Raw genomic sequence first — 16978 nt, forward strand, 5'->3', positions numbered from 1 at the left:
TGGATGAGGCAGCCCCAAGCAAGCCCTTCCTTCTTTCACTCATCTTTGCTACCATGTTTGCTTGCTGAGCAGGAAGCAAGCGGCCCGTGGTGCCGACCACTCCACTCCTCACGTCCGCTGCCACCATGGTCAGAGCTGAAAGATCTAGAAACATTGCAAAATAGGTCTGTCTATATTTTGCAGATTGCCGGGCAGCTCTTTTTCTGTCGTCTGCTCGCCAACAAAAGCTGATTTTGTGCATTGGCACAAATTCAGAATTGAGCAAAGTTGCACTTATGAAAACACACAGATTCCTCCGAAATATGAAAATCCCCCCAACCGCATATTTTCATGGTTTAGCCCGGGGGAGAAATACACATTTTTTTAATGCTTGTGCATTTTGTGATGTCTATATTTGCATAAAGTTAAAAAAACCTGGCCTCACATTCACAGAAAGTACATGACTTGGAAAAGGCCATTCTGCTGCAGAATCTGCAGGGCAGGTTCTTAAAAAAGCAAATGCATTTGAGCCTGCTGCAGATTTCTCTGACAGCTCAGTCAGGGACGGAGCAAGGGGCCAAGCTGCAATGCTCAAGGTGAGGGGCAGGACCAGGCGACTCCTGTCTGTGGGCCCTGCTGGGCTGTGGGAGCTGGTCAGCTGCCTGGGCGGGTCTACCATGGATGCCGGGGAGCATGGGTATGGGACCAAGCCATGACTCCTCCTGCTGCTCCTTCTCCCCACCACCTGAGCCTGGGCCAACGAGACAGGCTGGAGAACAAGCAGGTTGCAACGATGAAGAGCTTACTCTTCCCGGAGGGCCCTACTGGTTGTGGCCCCTTGGCAGCTGCCCCAACGTGCTGCTGCTGGCTGCATACCTTCTTCGGCTCCCCCGCCATTCAAGTGAACCAGAGAGGCCGACTTGCATGCAGTGCAGGGATCGTGACGTTCAATGCAAACTCTAGGTTTTGTTGAGCTTTGGGCAGTATGTTCTTGGTGGTGGGCCTTCACTGAGGAGGATGGGCAGCAACAGGAAGGAGGAGGAAGAGGAAGGAGAGAAGGACAACCAGAAGGCCCAAGAATCAGCAATGGACTGCAAGTAGGGGGGTGGGCCTGTGCAGATGCTCAGCTATGCAGACCCAGAGCCCTCCCCGGAGGCGTCTGCTGCGTCCAGCTGCACATGGAGGGCATGCATAGCTAGTGGATCCGTGCACTGACTCCTGCAGCTCCACTGAGTGGAACCAGAGCCCTCTGTCTCTCCTCAGACCATGACCGTCTCCTTCAGCAGTGATCGTGTGTGCATGCATCTCCTGCTACTGAAAAGCCAGTGGGACTTTGGCCAGCATGCAGGATGGTGGCTTCTTCTGGCCTATGTCTTACAGTGGCCATGCATACTGTTTTACAGAAGACATACAATAATACGAATGTAGAGTTAAAAGTGGCCAGAGGGCCACCAGGTCCAGCCCCCTGCTCAGTGCAGGACAGCAAGCTAAAGCATTCCTCTCAGCTGGATCTCCAGTTGGATCTTGAGTGTCTCCCGTGTGGGAGAGCCCACAGCCTCCCTAAGTAATTGGCTGCATCGTCGTATATCTAGCCAGAATCTGGCTTCATGTAACCTGAACCCATTATTCCTTGTCCTGCGCTCTGGGATGGTTGAGAAGAAATCCTGGCCTTCCTCTTTATGACAGCCTTCCAAGTACTTGGAAAGTGCTATCATATCTCCCCTCAGTCTTCTCTTCTCAAGGATACACATGCCCAGTTCTTCCCATCTCTCCTCACAGGACTTTGTTTCCAGTCCTCTCATCACCCTTGCTGCCCTCCTCTGACCCCTTTCCAGCTTGCCTGTGTCTTTCATCCACTGTAGTGCCCAGAACTGGACACAATACTCCAGATGAAGCCTAACCAGTGCTAAGTAAAGGGGAACTAGCACTTCATGTGATTTGGAAGTGATCCTTCCATTAACGCAGCCTAAAATAGCATCTGCCCTTTTTGCAGCCACATCACATGACTCCTATTAAGCTTGTGATCTGCAACAATTCCAAGATCCTTCTCACTCGCAGTATTGCTGAGCCGAGTGTTCCTCCTCTTGCAACGATGCCTCTAGTTTCTTCTTCCTAGGTGCAGAACCTGTCATTTGTTCCTATTGAATTTCATTCTGTTGTTTTCAACCCGGTGCTCCAACCTGTCACGGTCACCTTGAATCTTGTTTCTGTCTTGCAGGGCATTAGCTCTCCCACCCAGTTGGATCTCATCTGCACATCTGAACATTATTCCCTGCACTTCCTCATCCAAATCATTATTAAACATGTTGAAGAACTCTGGGCCCAGGACTGGACCCTGCGGGACCCCACTTGCTACCTCTCCCCAGTCCGAGAAGGTGCCGTTGATGAGCACTCCTTGAGTCCCGTTCTGTCGCCAACTGTGGATCCACCTGATGGTTGTTCCATCAAGCCCAATTTAGCTACTTTGCTAATCAGGAGATCATGGGGCACTTTGTCCAAAGCTTTGCTAAAGTCAAGATAGATTATGGCCACAGCATTCCCACAGTCCATCAGGGAGGTTACTCAATTAAAAAAAAAATCAGATTGGACTGGCAGGATTTGTTCTTGAGAAATCCATGTTGGCTTCTAGGAATCACTGCATTGTCTTCAAGGTGTTTGCAGATGGACTGCTTTATAATCTGCTCCAGAGTTTTCCCAGGGAAAGATGTCAGACTGACTGCTCTGTGGTTCCCAGGTTCTTCCTTTTTCCTTTCTTGAAGATGGGGACAACATTAGACCGTCTCCAGACATCTGGCACTTCCCTTGTCCTCCATGATTTCTGAAAGTTAACAGACAGCAGTACTGAGAGTTCTTCTGCCAGCTCCTTTATAACTCTAGGATGGAGTTCATTGGGCCTTGGGGATTTGAACTCATTCAACCCAATTAGATGATCCTTGAGTATTTGCCTATCAATCTTGAACTTCCATCCTGCTCCAACAGCTTGTAGTTCTCCTTCTTTAGGAAGGTCGTAGATCTCTGTTTGGGAGAGGACTGAGCCAAAGTAGGAATCGAACGCTTTATTTTCTTTGTTGTAATTTTGCCATCTACATTGAATAACTGAGCTCCCATTTCTTTCCTCTTGTCTTTTACTTTGGACGTATCTGAAGAAGGCTTTTTTGTTGCTTTTAGCACCCCTTGCTAGCGTTCAGTCCATTCCTAGCTTCAGCCTTCCCGGTGCCATCCCTGCCTGCATTCTTCCTTTGTAGCCTAGCCTTCCTTCCACTTCCTATTCAGGTCATTTTTTGTTTTGAGATCATCTGTAAGCTTTTCGTGAAGAAGGGCTTCTTCTGTTGTCTTCCATCCTTTTTCCTTGTAGGAATTGCTTGTAATTTTGACTTTAGAATTTCCTTTTTAACAAATTCCCTCCCTCTCCTTTTCCCATTAGAGTCACTTGCCATGGGACTTTATTTATCATTGCTCTGAGTTTATTAGTAACTTGAAATTCAGGGTACATATTTGGCTGCATTTGGCGTTTGCTTCCTTTAGCATCAAGAATTCAAGTATGGCACAGTCACTTCCCCCCAGAGATCCTGTAGCTGCCTCTTTGTCCACTTTGTCCCCTGTTGGTTGGTATCAGGTCAAAGATAGCTGTTCTTCTTGTTCCTTTCTCCACTTTCTGTGAGTGGAAGTTATAAGCAACAAATGTTAGGAATGTCCTGGAGGGGATGCGTTTGGCAGAATTTGTCTCCTAACAGATATCGGGGAAATTGAAGTGCTTGTAACAGTAGCATCAGGCCTCCTTGCAGGGCTATCAGAAGACAGTGCGCTATTTGGAAGGCATCTTCTTGTTTGGAGGGCTGGACTGTCCTCCAAGTCCAGGTTAAAGCTAACAAGCCACTGAAGAAGGAAGAGCACATGCCACTGGCAGAGTCTGCGCAACTGATGGGACGGGCGGGAACAGATCTTATTCCACAAGACAGTGATGGAGCCACATTTTTATTTAAAGTCTAGCTATTCTTTCCACATTTGCATCCATAAGTGACAATTAGCACATGCAAAGAGGGCTCCTCTTCTGTCCCCTTTTCTTTTCTTTTGATGTCGCATTTCCTTTTGTCACACGTGGCTGTCCTATTCTGTTACCTCAATTCCAGTCCCCGGAAGCCAAGCAGTCAGCAGTCACGCTTTCTGTTTATATGCCTGCCCTACTTATGTGTAACGTCCAAAGACCTGTGTGTGTGTGTGTGCGATTTTGATAGCTCCTTATTGCCAAGGGGAGTTGAATCTAGCCAGGTCTCTCACCTGGAGCTGCAGCCTCTTCATTTTCTCCACAATTGAGCTCTCATAGATGCAGCAGTACAGTGGCAAATTTGGAAGTCCTCATTGCATCCTCAGGAAGTCTTCTTACAGGAACTGCGGGCTACCGGGCTGGGTCATATCAAGAAACCAGCTCTGGGAGCTTTCATCTCCGTTCCTGAACAAGCCAGCTCACTGCAACAGGGGCCGGGAGATGGATGCTGGGGGCATCCATTTCTGCTCTGGCAAGGGTGAGGACTGCAGCTAAGCCCAAAGGGGGTGATGAGGTCGGATGCGGTGGCAGGTAATATTAGTACCCTGCTCATGGAAAGGTCCTGGTACTGCATCCCTGTGAGCCTGGCCCCTACTGCATCACTGCACAGCTTTCGTATCAGAAATGAGCAAGAGGCAGGTACAGCCAGAGGTGAGGACAAGGTTCTCCTCCCCTTGTTGGACACAGACCTCTTCCTGTAAGACTGCGAGGCCCACCTCCTGCACACAGTCAGGGTAGGGTCCCGGTCTCAGCCACAGCCCTTTTACCACTCTTGAGTGAAACTCAGAGGAAAGACATGGGTGCTAGTCACAGAACCGCAGGAACATCTGTTTTGGTCCCCAGCTTTGATGCTGCTCCCGTTATCCTCGCTGCCAAGGTCTTCGCTCCCTCTCCACAACATGCTGACTGCCACCGCCGTTTCCTACGTCTCTACGCACAGCATCCACGCTTTATGTTTGGTTTCAGGCTTTGCAGCATTTCTAACAACAGAAGATTTTCTTTCCTTTCCCTTCTCTATTACATTCTGACAGTTATGGCAAAGGCTTGAGATTAAGTATCAGAAACCACAGCTTTGACATGCAAAGGCCAGCTTGATTTTTTTAAAAATCATTTTACTAATTTAGATGCTGCATTTTTCCTACAAGGAACCCAAATCAGCTTACCTCATCTTCCTCCTCTCCTTTGACCTGCACAAGAGCAGGTCTCTGATATAGGCTCAGCTCAGAGTGTATGATGCGCCCGAAGTCACCCAGAGAGCTTCATGACCAAGTGGGACTAGAACCCAGATTTCCCGAGTCTTAGTCCAGCACTGTAACCACTATGCCACCCTGGTTTATTTTATTTTTCAACAGCTGGGTGTCTTAGGATGCAAGTCTGGACCAAACAAGGCTAGATGCCACAGTGCTCTTTCTGAACTTGCCAGAGGCTGCACTCTTAATTGTATTTAATTGTAACTGAGAACCAGTGTGGAGAGCCAGTGTGGTGTGGTTAAGAGCGCAGGTCTGGGACTCAGAGGATCCGGGTTCTAGTCCCCGCTCAGCCATGGAGCCAACTGGGGGACTTTGGGCCAGTCACAGACTCTCCGCCCACCCTACCTCACAAGGTTGTTGTGGGGATAAGATGGAGGAGGAGATGTAAGCTGCCTTGAGCCCTTTGTAGGAAAAAGGCAGGATATAAATCAAAAAATAAATAAAATAAATAAATATTAAAACACACACCAGAAAAGAGAGGTAGCAGAAAGAATTTGACTAGGAGGCTGCTAAAACTGTAACTGCTAAAAAAAATGTATGTGGAAAAAATTAACCAGAACTTCCTTGAAACTGTCCGTTTAAGAATCATGCATTCAAGACAAGCCACGCACCACCTGTGAGTACAGCATCCTCTCCAAGTCTGGCTCCTATTTTCCCCAAGGAACTCCTTCCACAAAAGAGGATTTGTAACGTATTGCAGGTGCAGTGGCAGCACGCCAGCGTTCCTTCCCCATAAAATCTAACAGCAGAGAGTCCGTTTGAGCAAAATTATAGGTTGCACTTGGCTTCCCTCACGGATCCCCTTGGTCTCGCCAGTTCTGCCAAGATAAGAAGCGGGGGGCTGGAGGAAACAGGATCAAATATGCAACCTTGCCAAGAACAAAGCGGACTCGTGACTATAAAACCTTGGGAGAGAAGCCCTCTGAAGGAGAACCAAAACTCTCGAACAGCCTTCCCCAGTTGGATCGCAACTCCCAGGATACCCATCCTGAAGGGCCATTGAGTGGGAATTCTGGGTTTGCAGTCCAGGCTTATCTGGAAGGCTGCTCTAGAAAAACATCATGATTTCTATGGTGTGCTGAAGCTGCTCTTGGGCCAGGGAAGCGACATGGTGATGAAGCCCTGCAAAGGCCTCCTCTGCACTGGAAGCTCCGTGTCATTGTCACATAGATTCCTCATACATGAACTTGTTACCACACCTTCTGGTAGCGAATTCCATAAATTTATTGGGCCCGATCCAGACTCAGCCATACATAGAGTTGACCCATTGAAACCAGTGCGACTCATGACTAAACTCAGCCTGATTGATTTCAGTGGATCTTTCAAGGATGCACAAATTTGCCACTTTCTGCTTTCCTGTTTCCCATTTTTCCAACCTTAAATTAGGGAACTATGTGAAAATCTGCAAAGTATCCCCCAGCCATGCAAAACAAGCAGCAGGCTTAAGGAACCTGCGCTCTACCTGTTCCAGAAACCAATCCGGGCGGCAACCACTCCCATCGGACCGTATCCTCATCTTCCGAAGGGGAGCAATGTCGGGAATCTCCATGATGAAAGTATCCCTTTGGCCAATCTCAAATCTGGAGGAATGAGAAATTTGCTCAGGATTGGTTATTGGCTTCACACAAGCAAGAGATTTGGACGGTCATTTGCACATCACTGAAAAAGAGACCAAAGAGGGCACCTATTTGCATAAACTTTGCATATGCTAATTCATGTGTATAGATGCAAAATTAGAAGCAGAGCAATTATGAAGATTTAAACAGAAATTATGGTTGGAGGGCTACTGCCTGCTCACTGCTGCTTTAATGTGCTGGGAATGAATTCCGCTTCTCAGGCATGAGAAGCCATCCCAGTGCTCTTCCATGGCTGCCCTTTCCGGCATCTCTCCAGGACAGATTTAGGACAGACAAAAGAAGCGCTTCTTCACACAGGATATGGAATGCGCTGCCGTGGGGGGTGGTGATGGCCGCCAATCTGGAGGGCTTTAGAAGGGGCCTGGGCAGACTCATGGCGGAGGACGCTACCTGTGGCGACCAGCCTCGCTGGCCATGGGCTGCCTCCTTCCCCAGAGGTGGGCTGCCTGCAAGGACCACTAGCTGGGCAGCTGGACAGGAGAAGATCTGGCACCCTCCCTGCTTGCCGGATCCTGTGGGCAGCTGACTCGCCACCCTGCGTACAGAGTCCTGGACTAGATGGACCTTGGATCCAACATGGCTTTTCCCGTGTTCTCACGTTTTTATGACATACTTTGGCCAAGCAGAAAACATGGTTCTTTCCCAGACTGTCAGATCAGTCCTGGTTCCAGGTTGACTCAGGGCTTGGTCCAGGTTCCACACAGACGGTCCCTTTTGGCTTCACGGCCTCTTTTTGTGTGTCTGACTGCACAACCAGCAACCTTCTCCTGCATCACATGCAGCAGAAATGGGACTCCACTTGCACGGTGCTTTTGCGTGTCTGATTCCAGGGGAGCACCTGTGTGAATGCTCGGCACAGTTGCCATGGTTGTGGGAAAGCAGGCTGGAATTCAGGGAGCAATGTCTGTGGAGTCAAGTGGATTTCTTACACAACACTACACACCCATCCGAGTCCAAAATTATCATCGGGACAGCACCGACTTTGCTCACAGTTCAGCTTCTGACACCTCCAGTGGCAGGGTAGCAGGGGATGATAGGGAAAGCTCCTTCTCTAAGAGGATTCTGGAGCACACCTTGATGGGCGGAAATTACTCCTGGTGGGATTCCATATAAGGCAGACTGTTGTTTATTTCTTCGTACCCCACCTTTCTATCAAAAGTAGCCTCAAGGCAGCTTTCATTGATATACACAGAGAATGAGGCCCAAAGTACCCTCTGGTCATGAGCAGGGCCAGAAACCAGAAACTGGGACAGACCAGTGGAAGCCATGAAACCCTGAGCTACTGTTGACCAGGTGTCCGCAGCAATCATGCTCACATCCCCCAGCACCAGCCAAGGAGACTCCTGCTCCAGCCTCCACGGTATCCATCTGGGCCGAACCATCTGGTATCTCGCTGGTCCTGCAAGCAGCTTCTTGGCTCGCATTCAGAGTTCACAACCATATGGGTTGTCAGCCTCCCTGCTGGTCCACAGCACCGATGAAAGAACACGCACCTCACACGCCTGGTTTGTCCAACAGGATATGATCCGCTAACGTGGGAGGTTGTGGCCTGTGAACCAGCACAGCCCTCGCAGGGTGGCTTCTTTTTCACTTTAGGGCTGCGGCTGCCCATGGCGCCTTGTCACGTTGTTCGAACCCATCAAGGCATTTTCTCCACGTCTTGCCAGATAACTGCCCCGTCACAGCAGCAAAAACACCTGCCATCTCTTACAATCCCGCTGGCGGCAGCACCACCCTCCCTCGCCCTTCTATCATCTGCCAGCTGTGTTTATATTTCCCGATTCCCCCCCCCCTTTGTTGCTGCTTTGCCATGACATGTATGCAAGTCTCCCAAGCCCCCCCACTACCTTTGACCCATATCAATAGGGTGACAGCTGGCAATGGGAGGAGGGGACAAGCAGGAAGGGGGGGGAGCCAAAAGCGACTGGAAGGAAGGCCTTTGGCCAGCAGGTGTTCCGACTTCGAAAGCATGCACTTTAGAGTGATGTGAAGAGGCCTTTTTTCTTTTAAAAGGATTTTGCAAAGTAGCCTCAGATTTAATACCTGCTCAGCGAGCATCAAAGTGGAAGGGGGGATCTGGGGGTGCTTGGCCAAGCGCTGGAGATCCACGGATGCTTTGCGAGTGGATGAGCTTACTTTAGGGGACATGAATTCCTATTTCAGCAAGGCTCCGCATCCCTTGCAGCTCTTATTCTGTGCTTTCTGAGCACTGTGCATGGTGCTGACCTCCGCCTCTGAAATAGGTTCATCACCACGGAGCATCATGGATAGCTCCTCCAAAGCTCACAATAAAAGCTGCCATGAATAAGCTGCCCGCTCAGGCAGGAATCGCCATTCTGCCCTGACTTTAGAACACACTGAAATGGCCCTTTAAAAAATGCGTAGCGAGGTAAGTGCTGAAGTGGCATTCAGGAACATGGGCATGCTTGGCTAAATATCAAAGAAGCAGAATTGCAGTAGTGAGCCCCGCAGAAGTGGTGAGTGGCTTATTACACGCATAAGGGCTCAGGAAATTAATTCAATCTGGCAAGCTGTGGTGGAGGTGGGGGGAAGCTCCCTCAGTAGTCCACCTCCTCGGTGGCACGTGGGAAGGGCAACTGGGCGAGGGACCAAGGCAATGGGGAATTCTGCAGCAGTGGCAGCTGGGATATGTGCCCGAGCCAGTGAGAGGGCTGAGGGGGAAAAGTGGGGAATGCAGCCAGCCCAGTCTTCGGTTGGGGGCGCCATGGAAGGTCCAGAGAGCAACGGACCCCAGTGGCTTTTTCACAAGGTGGCTTCGCACGACTCACAAACCCACCCACAGGTGACTGGCCTCAACAGATGGACTAGATGGTAATGGAAGGCTATGGGAATGTTAATGTATATGCACGAGAGAACATAAATCCGAATCTTAGACAAATAAGAGAAAAGGGGGAGACGCAGGGCAGACAAATGGCTTGGCACAGTGCCTTTGCTGGACATGGAGTCATTCCTCAAACAGAATTCATTGGGCATTCTTGTTGTCACAGCCACTTATCAATATTTGTGTTGCTGCGAGCTATTTTGCCTCTAACCGAAAGAAAATTAAATTGCCTAATTATCTGGGACAGTTAAGAAGATGTTTCTTTCCAATGCATAGATCACCTTGTATGGTATGTACTGTTACTTAAAGCAAGGGGAGATTTATAGCCACCCTCAGCTTCATGTCTAAGGGTGCATTCCAGCCGTTCTCACACAGCCCTATTCTGGACCAATGCCCAGAATGCTGCATGGAAGTGCCATGCCACAAAGGCCACAGAACGGAGCTCCGGCCACACGCTCCTAGCTCCAGATGCATCTCTTGGGCAGCCCTGCACAGAAAGGTGCCATGTTTCTTCCTTTACAGAATCCAGTCCTCCATTTCAAGGGTTCCCTGAGAATGGCCACTTTTGAGGAGGTCCTCTCTCTGAGCAGCTGGGTAGTTCAGGTCTGCTTCGAAGATAAAGAACCATTGGAGGACAAAGACGAGTTTTGAAGCTGCCCATCAGCAGGGCTGGAGACTGAGCAAGGCACAAAGTGCACCCGGCCGGTGCTTTCCCCACCACCTCATGCAGGTTGGTGGGGCTGGGAGTCTGGGACCGGCCTGAAGTCACCCAGTGGCCCCATGGCCGAGTGGAGACTAGAACCTGGAATCTCCAGGTCTCCAGTCCAATACTTCCACCGCACCAGCTCAGTACAGTGAGATGCACTGAATTCCCACCCAAATTATCCCCATTTCTAAGTCTGCATCTATACACAAATTACCAGCACATACAAACTTTGCCTTTGAATTGTGGTGCTGGAGGAGACTCCTGCGAGTCCCCTGGACCGCAAGGTGATCAAACCGGTCAGTCCTAGAGGAGATCGACCCTGACTGCTCCTTAGAAGGTCAGATACTGATCATGAAACTCAAATACTTTGGCCACCTAATGAGAAGGAAGGACTCCCTGGAGAAGAGCCTAATGCTGGGAACAATTGATGGCAAAAGAAGAAGGGGACGGCAGAGGATGAGGTGGCTGGATGGAGTCACTGGGGCAGTTGGTGTGAGCTTGAGTGGACTCCAGGGGATGGTGGACAGGAAGGCCTGGAGGAATGTTGTCCATGGGGTCACAATGGGTTGGACGTGACTTCGCGACTAACAACAACAAACTTTGCAGTCAGTGTCCTTTTTCGGGTGTTGCATTTCCTCTTGTCTGGCCACCCAGTGGCACAGATATTGCCCTGGATCTGCCCCGCATTCAAGGATGTCCTAGTGAAGGGCTGTTGTTGGCCCATTGCTTCTCATGTTCATGTTTCTGCAGATCTTGTTGAACTGGGAATGCGGCTGCGGATGCATCACATGTAGCATCTCACAGCTTCACTGGACAAATGGTGGAACCAACTCCCCGCCTTCCTCGTTCTTGGAATTTCGGGGGGTGGGGGTCTCTAGATATGGCTGCCTCCCACTTGGAACCATCCAGGGCTTTCCAACTGTTTTCTCCAGCTTTTTAAAACTTGGGGTTCCAATACTGGCTTGTCTGTGCCCTGACAAACCAGAGTTCCTGGTTTGTATGTTGTGCTAAACAAGCCAGGGATATTGAGTTCCTTGGGTTATTTAGCCACACTTGCTACTCTTTTACTCTGGGCAGTCCTCTATCTGAAGGGCTGCCCGGGGATGGTCTTCTCTCCTGAAGCTGTTCTCTCTTTGCAGAGCTGCCCAGCCCAAGTCTGGAATAAAGATGAAGCATCAAAGGAAGCACTGAGCATCCGCAGCCCCTGAACAGTCTTCTCAGCGAAGCAAGCTGCACATCTGTCTTCACACCATAGTGAGATGTACCATATTTCTCATTAAATTGTACTATTTCTAATTTTGCATCTATGCATAACAGATTAGCACACGTACATTTCATACACATTGGTATCTTTTTTAAAGCCTGGGTTTTGGAGGTGCTTGTCATTTATTTATTTATTTATTTGATCCATTTTTATGCTGCTCAGTAGTCAAGGCTCTCTGGGCAGTTAACAGAAGTTTAAAAAAAGAACACACAGAAGATAAAATTAACTTAAAACTACAATAGCAATTGTAGTGGAATCAGCATAGAAGTATAGCGGTGGTAACATAATAAAATGCAACATTAAAAATTAAATTAGAAGTTTAAACTCCTAAAATGCTGAGAGAATAAAGAAAAGTATATAAAGTAGGTGCCCTGTGCTGAAAAGAATATAAAGTAGGCGCCAGGTGCACTTCTTTGGGGAGCTCATTGTACAGCCAGGGGCCACAACCACGAAGGCCTTCCTTCTGGTAGCACCCCTTGCACTCCCTTTGGAAGGGGATCCCAGAGAAGGGCCCTCAAAGACGACCTCAGGGTCCAGGTAGGTACATATAGGACAAGGCAATCCTTCAGATAACCTGGTGCCAAGTCAGGTTCTTAATGATTCACACAGGGCCACCAACGCATAACCTGGGTTCCACCAAGGGGAATGCCACCTGCCTGCCACATATGGAAGCCATTCACTTCTTCCTGCCTGCCTGAGACTGAATAAACAGGGCAGTTCTGGAGCATCTGGAAGGCTACAATCTATGCACAGCTGGTGAACTTGGAAGACTCCTAGTTGTATAGACCCCTGAGGGATGAGTGATGCAGCATAGGCCTGATCTTACATGCAGAAATGTCCTGAGTTCCATCCTGGGTACCTCCAGGAAGCAGGTGGTGGGAGCAACATCTCTTTGCCTAAGACCTTGGAAACTGCTGCCAGTCAGAGCAGGCTATGCTGGGCTAGATGGAGTGATACAGAGTGATCTCTGTTCATTGTTATCTCTTTCGGATAGGGATCTAGCATTGTGAGTTCACAAATAACTTAAAACCACCCAGGAAGCCACTCGCAAAAGCAGGGACTAAAACTAGAATGTCTCCAGGCTTAAGGGCCAAAGCAGACATTACTTCAGATGGGTGTCTATGGCTGGCACTTCTTTCATTTTTACTCTAGATCAGGTGCAGGGTTGCCAGCCCAAATCTTGAAAGCCCATCTCCTTCAGGCGAGGTTTCTGATCTGAAATGGGGGCCTTGCACTTCCTCCAGAGGAAAATTTTGAAAAGCAGCAAAAGAACTGGGGCTGCTGTCACATCCTTCCATCAGTAGCTTGGAAGCGACTGAATGGGCAGAGGATCAGTTACCTGGTTCCGTTTTTTTCTAGCGGTATCTCTTCTGAGCATCCATTGGATCCAAAGAGTGTTATAAAGATCCCAGCATCAGTACCGGCGTGTGAGAGATCTCCAGTCACAACAGTCACGTCATAGAGAATCTAGAAAGCATTTGAAGTACCCTGTGATTGATTCTGTTTTGCGTTTTGCAAGGAGTTATCCTGGTGTTTCTGGCATTGTTGTTTAGCAAGGAACAGCAAAGCGAGATGATGGCACCAACAGGAAAAAGAGGGAGTGACTCCAGCCAAAGAAGATTTATGCAGACGCTTGACACGATTTGGAAATCCTTCATCAGGGCGTGCTTTCAACAATGATCCACCACTCCAGGGACTTTAGGATAAATATAAATGTTAAAAGGGTGTAATGAGAACATAAGGACATAAGAACAGCCATGCTGGATCAGACCCAAGGGCCATCCAGTCCAGCACTCCACCACAGAGTAGCAAGCCAGCTGCCCACAGGATTCCTCCAGCAGGACGGGTGCAAGGCCCCCCCGGCAATTGGTGTACACAGGCAGGCCGCCTCCGATAAGGGGGGAGCACACAGCCAGCAGGGCTAGGAGCCAAGAGTAGCCACCTCCTCCATTAATTTGTCCCACCCCCTTTTCAAGCCACCCAAACGGGTGGCCACCACCACCTCCTGCAGCAGTGAATTCCATCGTCTAACTGTGCTTTGTGTGAAGAAATACTTCCCTTTTCAGTCTGAGGCCTGTTTAGACTGGCTGGGGAATGCTAGGAGTTTGGGACCTTTTCCTCTTCAAGCATGCATAGGATTGTGCCCTGGATCCACCTGGATCTTTCTGCCAGTCCAGGAAATTTGCGAAGCTCTGCTCCTGCATCAGGTTTCAATTTTCAAATGCATCCATTTCCTTCTTGTCTGCTCTCTTCACTGTCCAGTGAAGAACCTATTCACTATTCCCACACTTTCACACCCATACATGTGAAAGTGATCAGGAGTACAATAGTGTGCTCTTGGCTTTGGTTTCCAATGAAATATCCTCGTGCTTGGTTTTCTTTTTCGGTTCCTTCATCGCTGCCCTTCCTAGTCTCAGTCTTTGGATTTCTTGGCTGCAGTCTCCCTTGGAATTGAAGACAGAGCCAAGGCATGCAAAACCTTTAACAGCTTCTGTTTCTTTATTGTTGACCTAAAGTTGTCCAGTGCGTCTGCAATCGTTTTCTTAATGTCCAACTTCAGTCCTGCTTTCTTCTTTCACTTTCATCAGGAATCATTTCAATTCTCCACTGCTTCCTGCCAGTAATACGACATCATCTACACACCTTAAATTCCAAATCGTGCTCCAAGTGGGTTTATAATGTGACCCTGCACATGCAGTATATAGTTTTCAAAAAATCAGAGCTGGCAAATAGTTGTGCTCTTTGATTTTTGTTCTAATCTATCAGGACTATAGGAGCAGTTGGGTGGCCCCATGAAGGCCCGTGAAGGCCCATGAAGTCCAGAGTCTAAAATCACCCGGCTGCATCACTGTGACTATCAAGCTAAGGCACAGAAGAAGTGATTCAAGTTAGGGGTGAAATTAATTCTGCACCGAAAATAAAACATATTTTGAGCTCAGTTGTCATACTAGAGTTGATTTGATTATTCCAAATTTTATTTTTTTTATTCAATGCACAATTAATTACAGCCCCAGCCATAGGATTTCTTCACACAGCGCTTGACTGTGGAATTTGCTACAACAATGTGAATGGCTTTCAAAGGGAATGAGATGAATTAATGGCAGATAAAGCTATCAGTAGATGCTAATCGTGGTGGCTGCATATTACCTCCAAAACAAGAGATATGATATCTCTGAGCACCAGCTGCAGAAGGACAGGGACAGGAACAGGAGGCTGCCAGTGCTGCTTGCAGGCTGAAGCTCTGGCTACTCTGGGAACAGAATCCTGGACGGGATGATCCTGCTTTTGCTATCCCAGGACCTCCCAGATGTTTGGAACTTCCACCAACTCCAGCCAGCACGGCCAATGGTCAGTAATTCATAGCGTTGTGGTATGAAACATCTGGAGGATGTGATCTGTAGGAATAAAGATGACCACTGCGGGAACAGGTAGCAGATGGACTGCATATCTGAAATGTAAGATCGTAGCCTAATTTCCTGCCTCACACTCCAATCAGATGAAAACCTAGGATCACTGCAACCATTCTGGGGCAATGGGAGGAAGAACACAAATGAATCCACCCTGAGGCTGTCATATGGTCTACCTGAACCCTGGAACCATCCTCAGTCCCAGGGATGAACTCTCTTCCCTCTTCTAGCCTTTCTCCCCTCAGCTGCCAGTTGTTGCTGGTTTCCTGTCTTTCATGCAGTTTATTCTTCATTCTAAAAGCTGGAAATGCCTCCCTAAGACTCAGTAATTGCTGTAAGCTACAGTATGTTGGCATTTTTGGCTCCCTCCCTTGGCTTTTTGAATATAATCCCCAAGAGTGTTCTTAAAATTGAATTGACCTTCGGACTGAAAACGGTTCCCCACAGCTGGTTTTATGTATTTTTTTTTAAAGCACACTTGCTTAAAGGCTCTCCACGAGAGTTGCAAGGCAAAGTAAAAGAACTGACCTTCAGACCAATATTGACACAGTCGGCATCCAGGATGTTGAAGACGCGTGCCGTGAGTCCATCTCCCATATCTCGGGCCAGCCAGCAGTTACAGACGAAGGTGTACATGACTCCTTTGGTGGGGACGATGATGGTGATTTCTCCCAGGAGCCAGGAGCTTTCTGGTGTGGCCCCGTCATGGCCGACCTGAGGGGTCCAGTCACAGAAAAATGGCGGTAGCTGTGGTTTGAAACTTTCATAAACTTTCCAGAAAGGTTCAGTTATTGTGTAGTAAAGAAATGAAATATCTGAAAGGAAAGGCTGAGCAAACAAAATTTAGGCCTGAAGGGTCCAGTGTGCCTTAGATACTTCTCTTGGCTCCCACCAGGATCCCTACCCCTCCTAATATTTACTTTATTTTGTAAGACTGTTTTATTTTTATTTTTAGAAATAGTTTCTTAACTGCCTGCCATTGCCATCTTTATTTGGGTTTGTGGTTTAGTGGCCTAACCTCTACCTTTACCTGGTAATGATTTTGTTATTACTTATCCTTTAATTTCACCAGTTTGCCCTCTGGAAAGAAGCACAGTTTCACCAGCCACAGCTACATGGCAGCCATTTTGTGAATGGGCAAGATCCCTATGGCAGCCATTTTATCAGAGCTTTGAGAATACTCTTGAAGAATTCCAAATATGCCTACAAAACCACACTTGGAAGGCCTATGAAGGCTCTGAAAGACAGAACAGAAAAGAAGATGATGGCCATGACCAGAATTTTGAGCCGAACAATTCACTCTTCTACAGGCAGAAAACCTACCGATACAGGAGTGTGTAACAATAAAAGTGTTCAAGGCAAAAATAAAGCACGTTGTATGTTTTAATCAACTAACTGCTCAGTTCATCAGCTGAAAGTGCTGTGCTCCTAGGCAGGTCTACTCGCATGTAGGTTCTATTGTGTACAGCTGTGCTTGCTGCCTCATAAATATATTTAGGAGAACAGCCTAACGACTACGGATCAAAACCAGTGGGAGATGAATGCAAATGCAAATGAATGAAAAGTGGGATGCTTTGGGTTACAGTTCCCAGCAGCCTGCCAGCCTCCAGCATATTCCAGTCCATTCCATGCTCTTTTTCTGCGCAGTTTTCTATTTGTATTATGTAGCCAAGTAGCTGCTTCACTGGGCAGTTCTGGAGGTCTCCCCATTTAAAACAGCTAATGCACTTGGGCAAACATCGAGGTCCTCACAAGTGTTCTGATACCTCCTTCTTGTGTGGGACCAGTGCCATTTTGTTGCTGAGAACGTCACTCAAAGCCTGAACATGAGAAGACGAGGGAAAGATG

General features: G+C 48.3%; 1 protein-coding gene across 10 annotated transcripts in view; it reads right to left on the reverse strand.

Moving 5' to 3' along the window:
- The window catches only part of LOXHD1 (lipoxygenase homology PLAT domains 1), a 191111-nt gene that overhangs the window by 31508 nt on the left and 142625 nt on the right, over positions 1–16978 (reverse strand). For all 10 annotated transcript variants that reach the window (XM_044431528.1, XM_044431523.1, XM_044431530.1 and 7 more), the window contains 3 exons: positions 15659–15844; positions 13063–13190; positions 6737–6854 (listed from right to left, as the gene is read on the reverse strand). In XM_044431528.1, coding sequence (XP_044287463.1) covers positions 6737–6854; positions 13063–13190; positions 15659–15844 — 432 coding nt within the window. The remainder of the gene's footprint in view (positions 1–6736; positions 6855–13062; positions 13191–15658; positions 15845–16978) is intronic.

This window comes from Varanus komodoensis, unplaced genomic scaffold (genome assembly GCF_004798865.1).
Source record: "Varanus komodoensis strain SLA01 unplaced genomic scaffold, ASM479886v1 scaffold22, whole genome shotgun sequence".
In the NCBI taxonomy this organism is placed as follows: domain Eukaryota; kingdom Metazoa; phylum Chordata; class Lepidosauria; order Squamata; family Varanidae; genus Varanus; species Varanus komodoensis.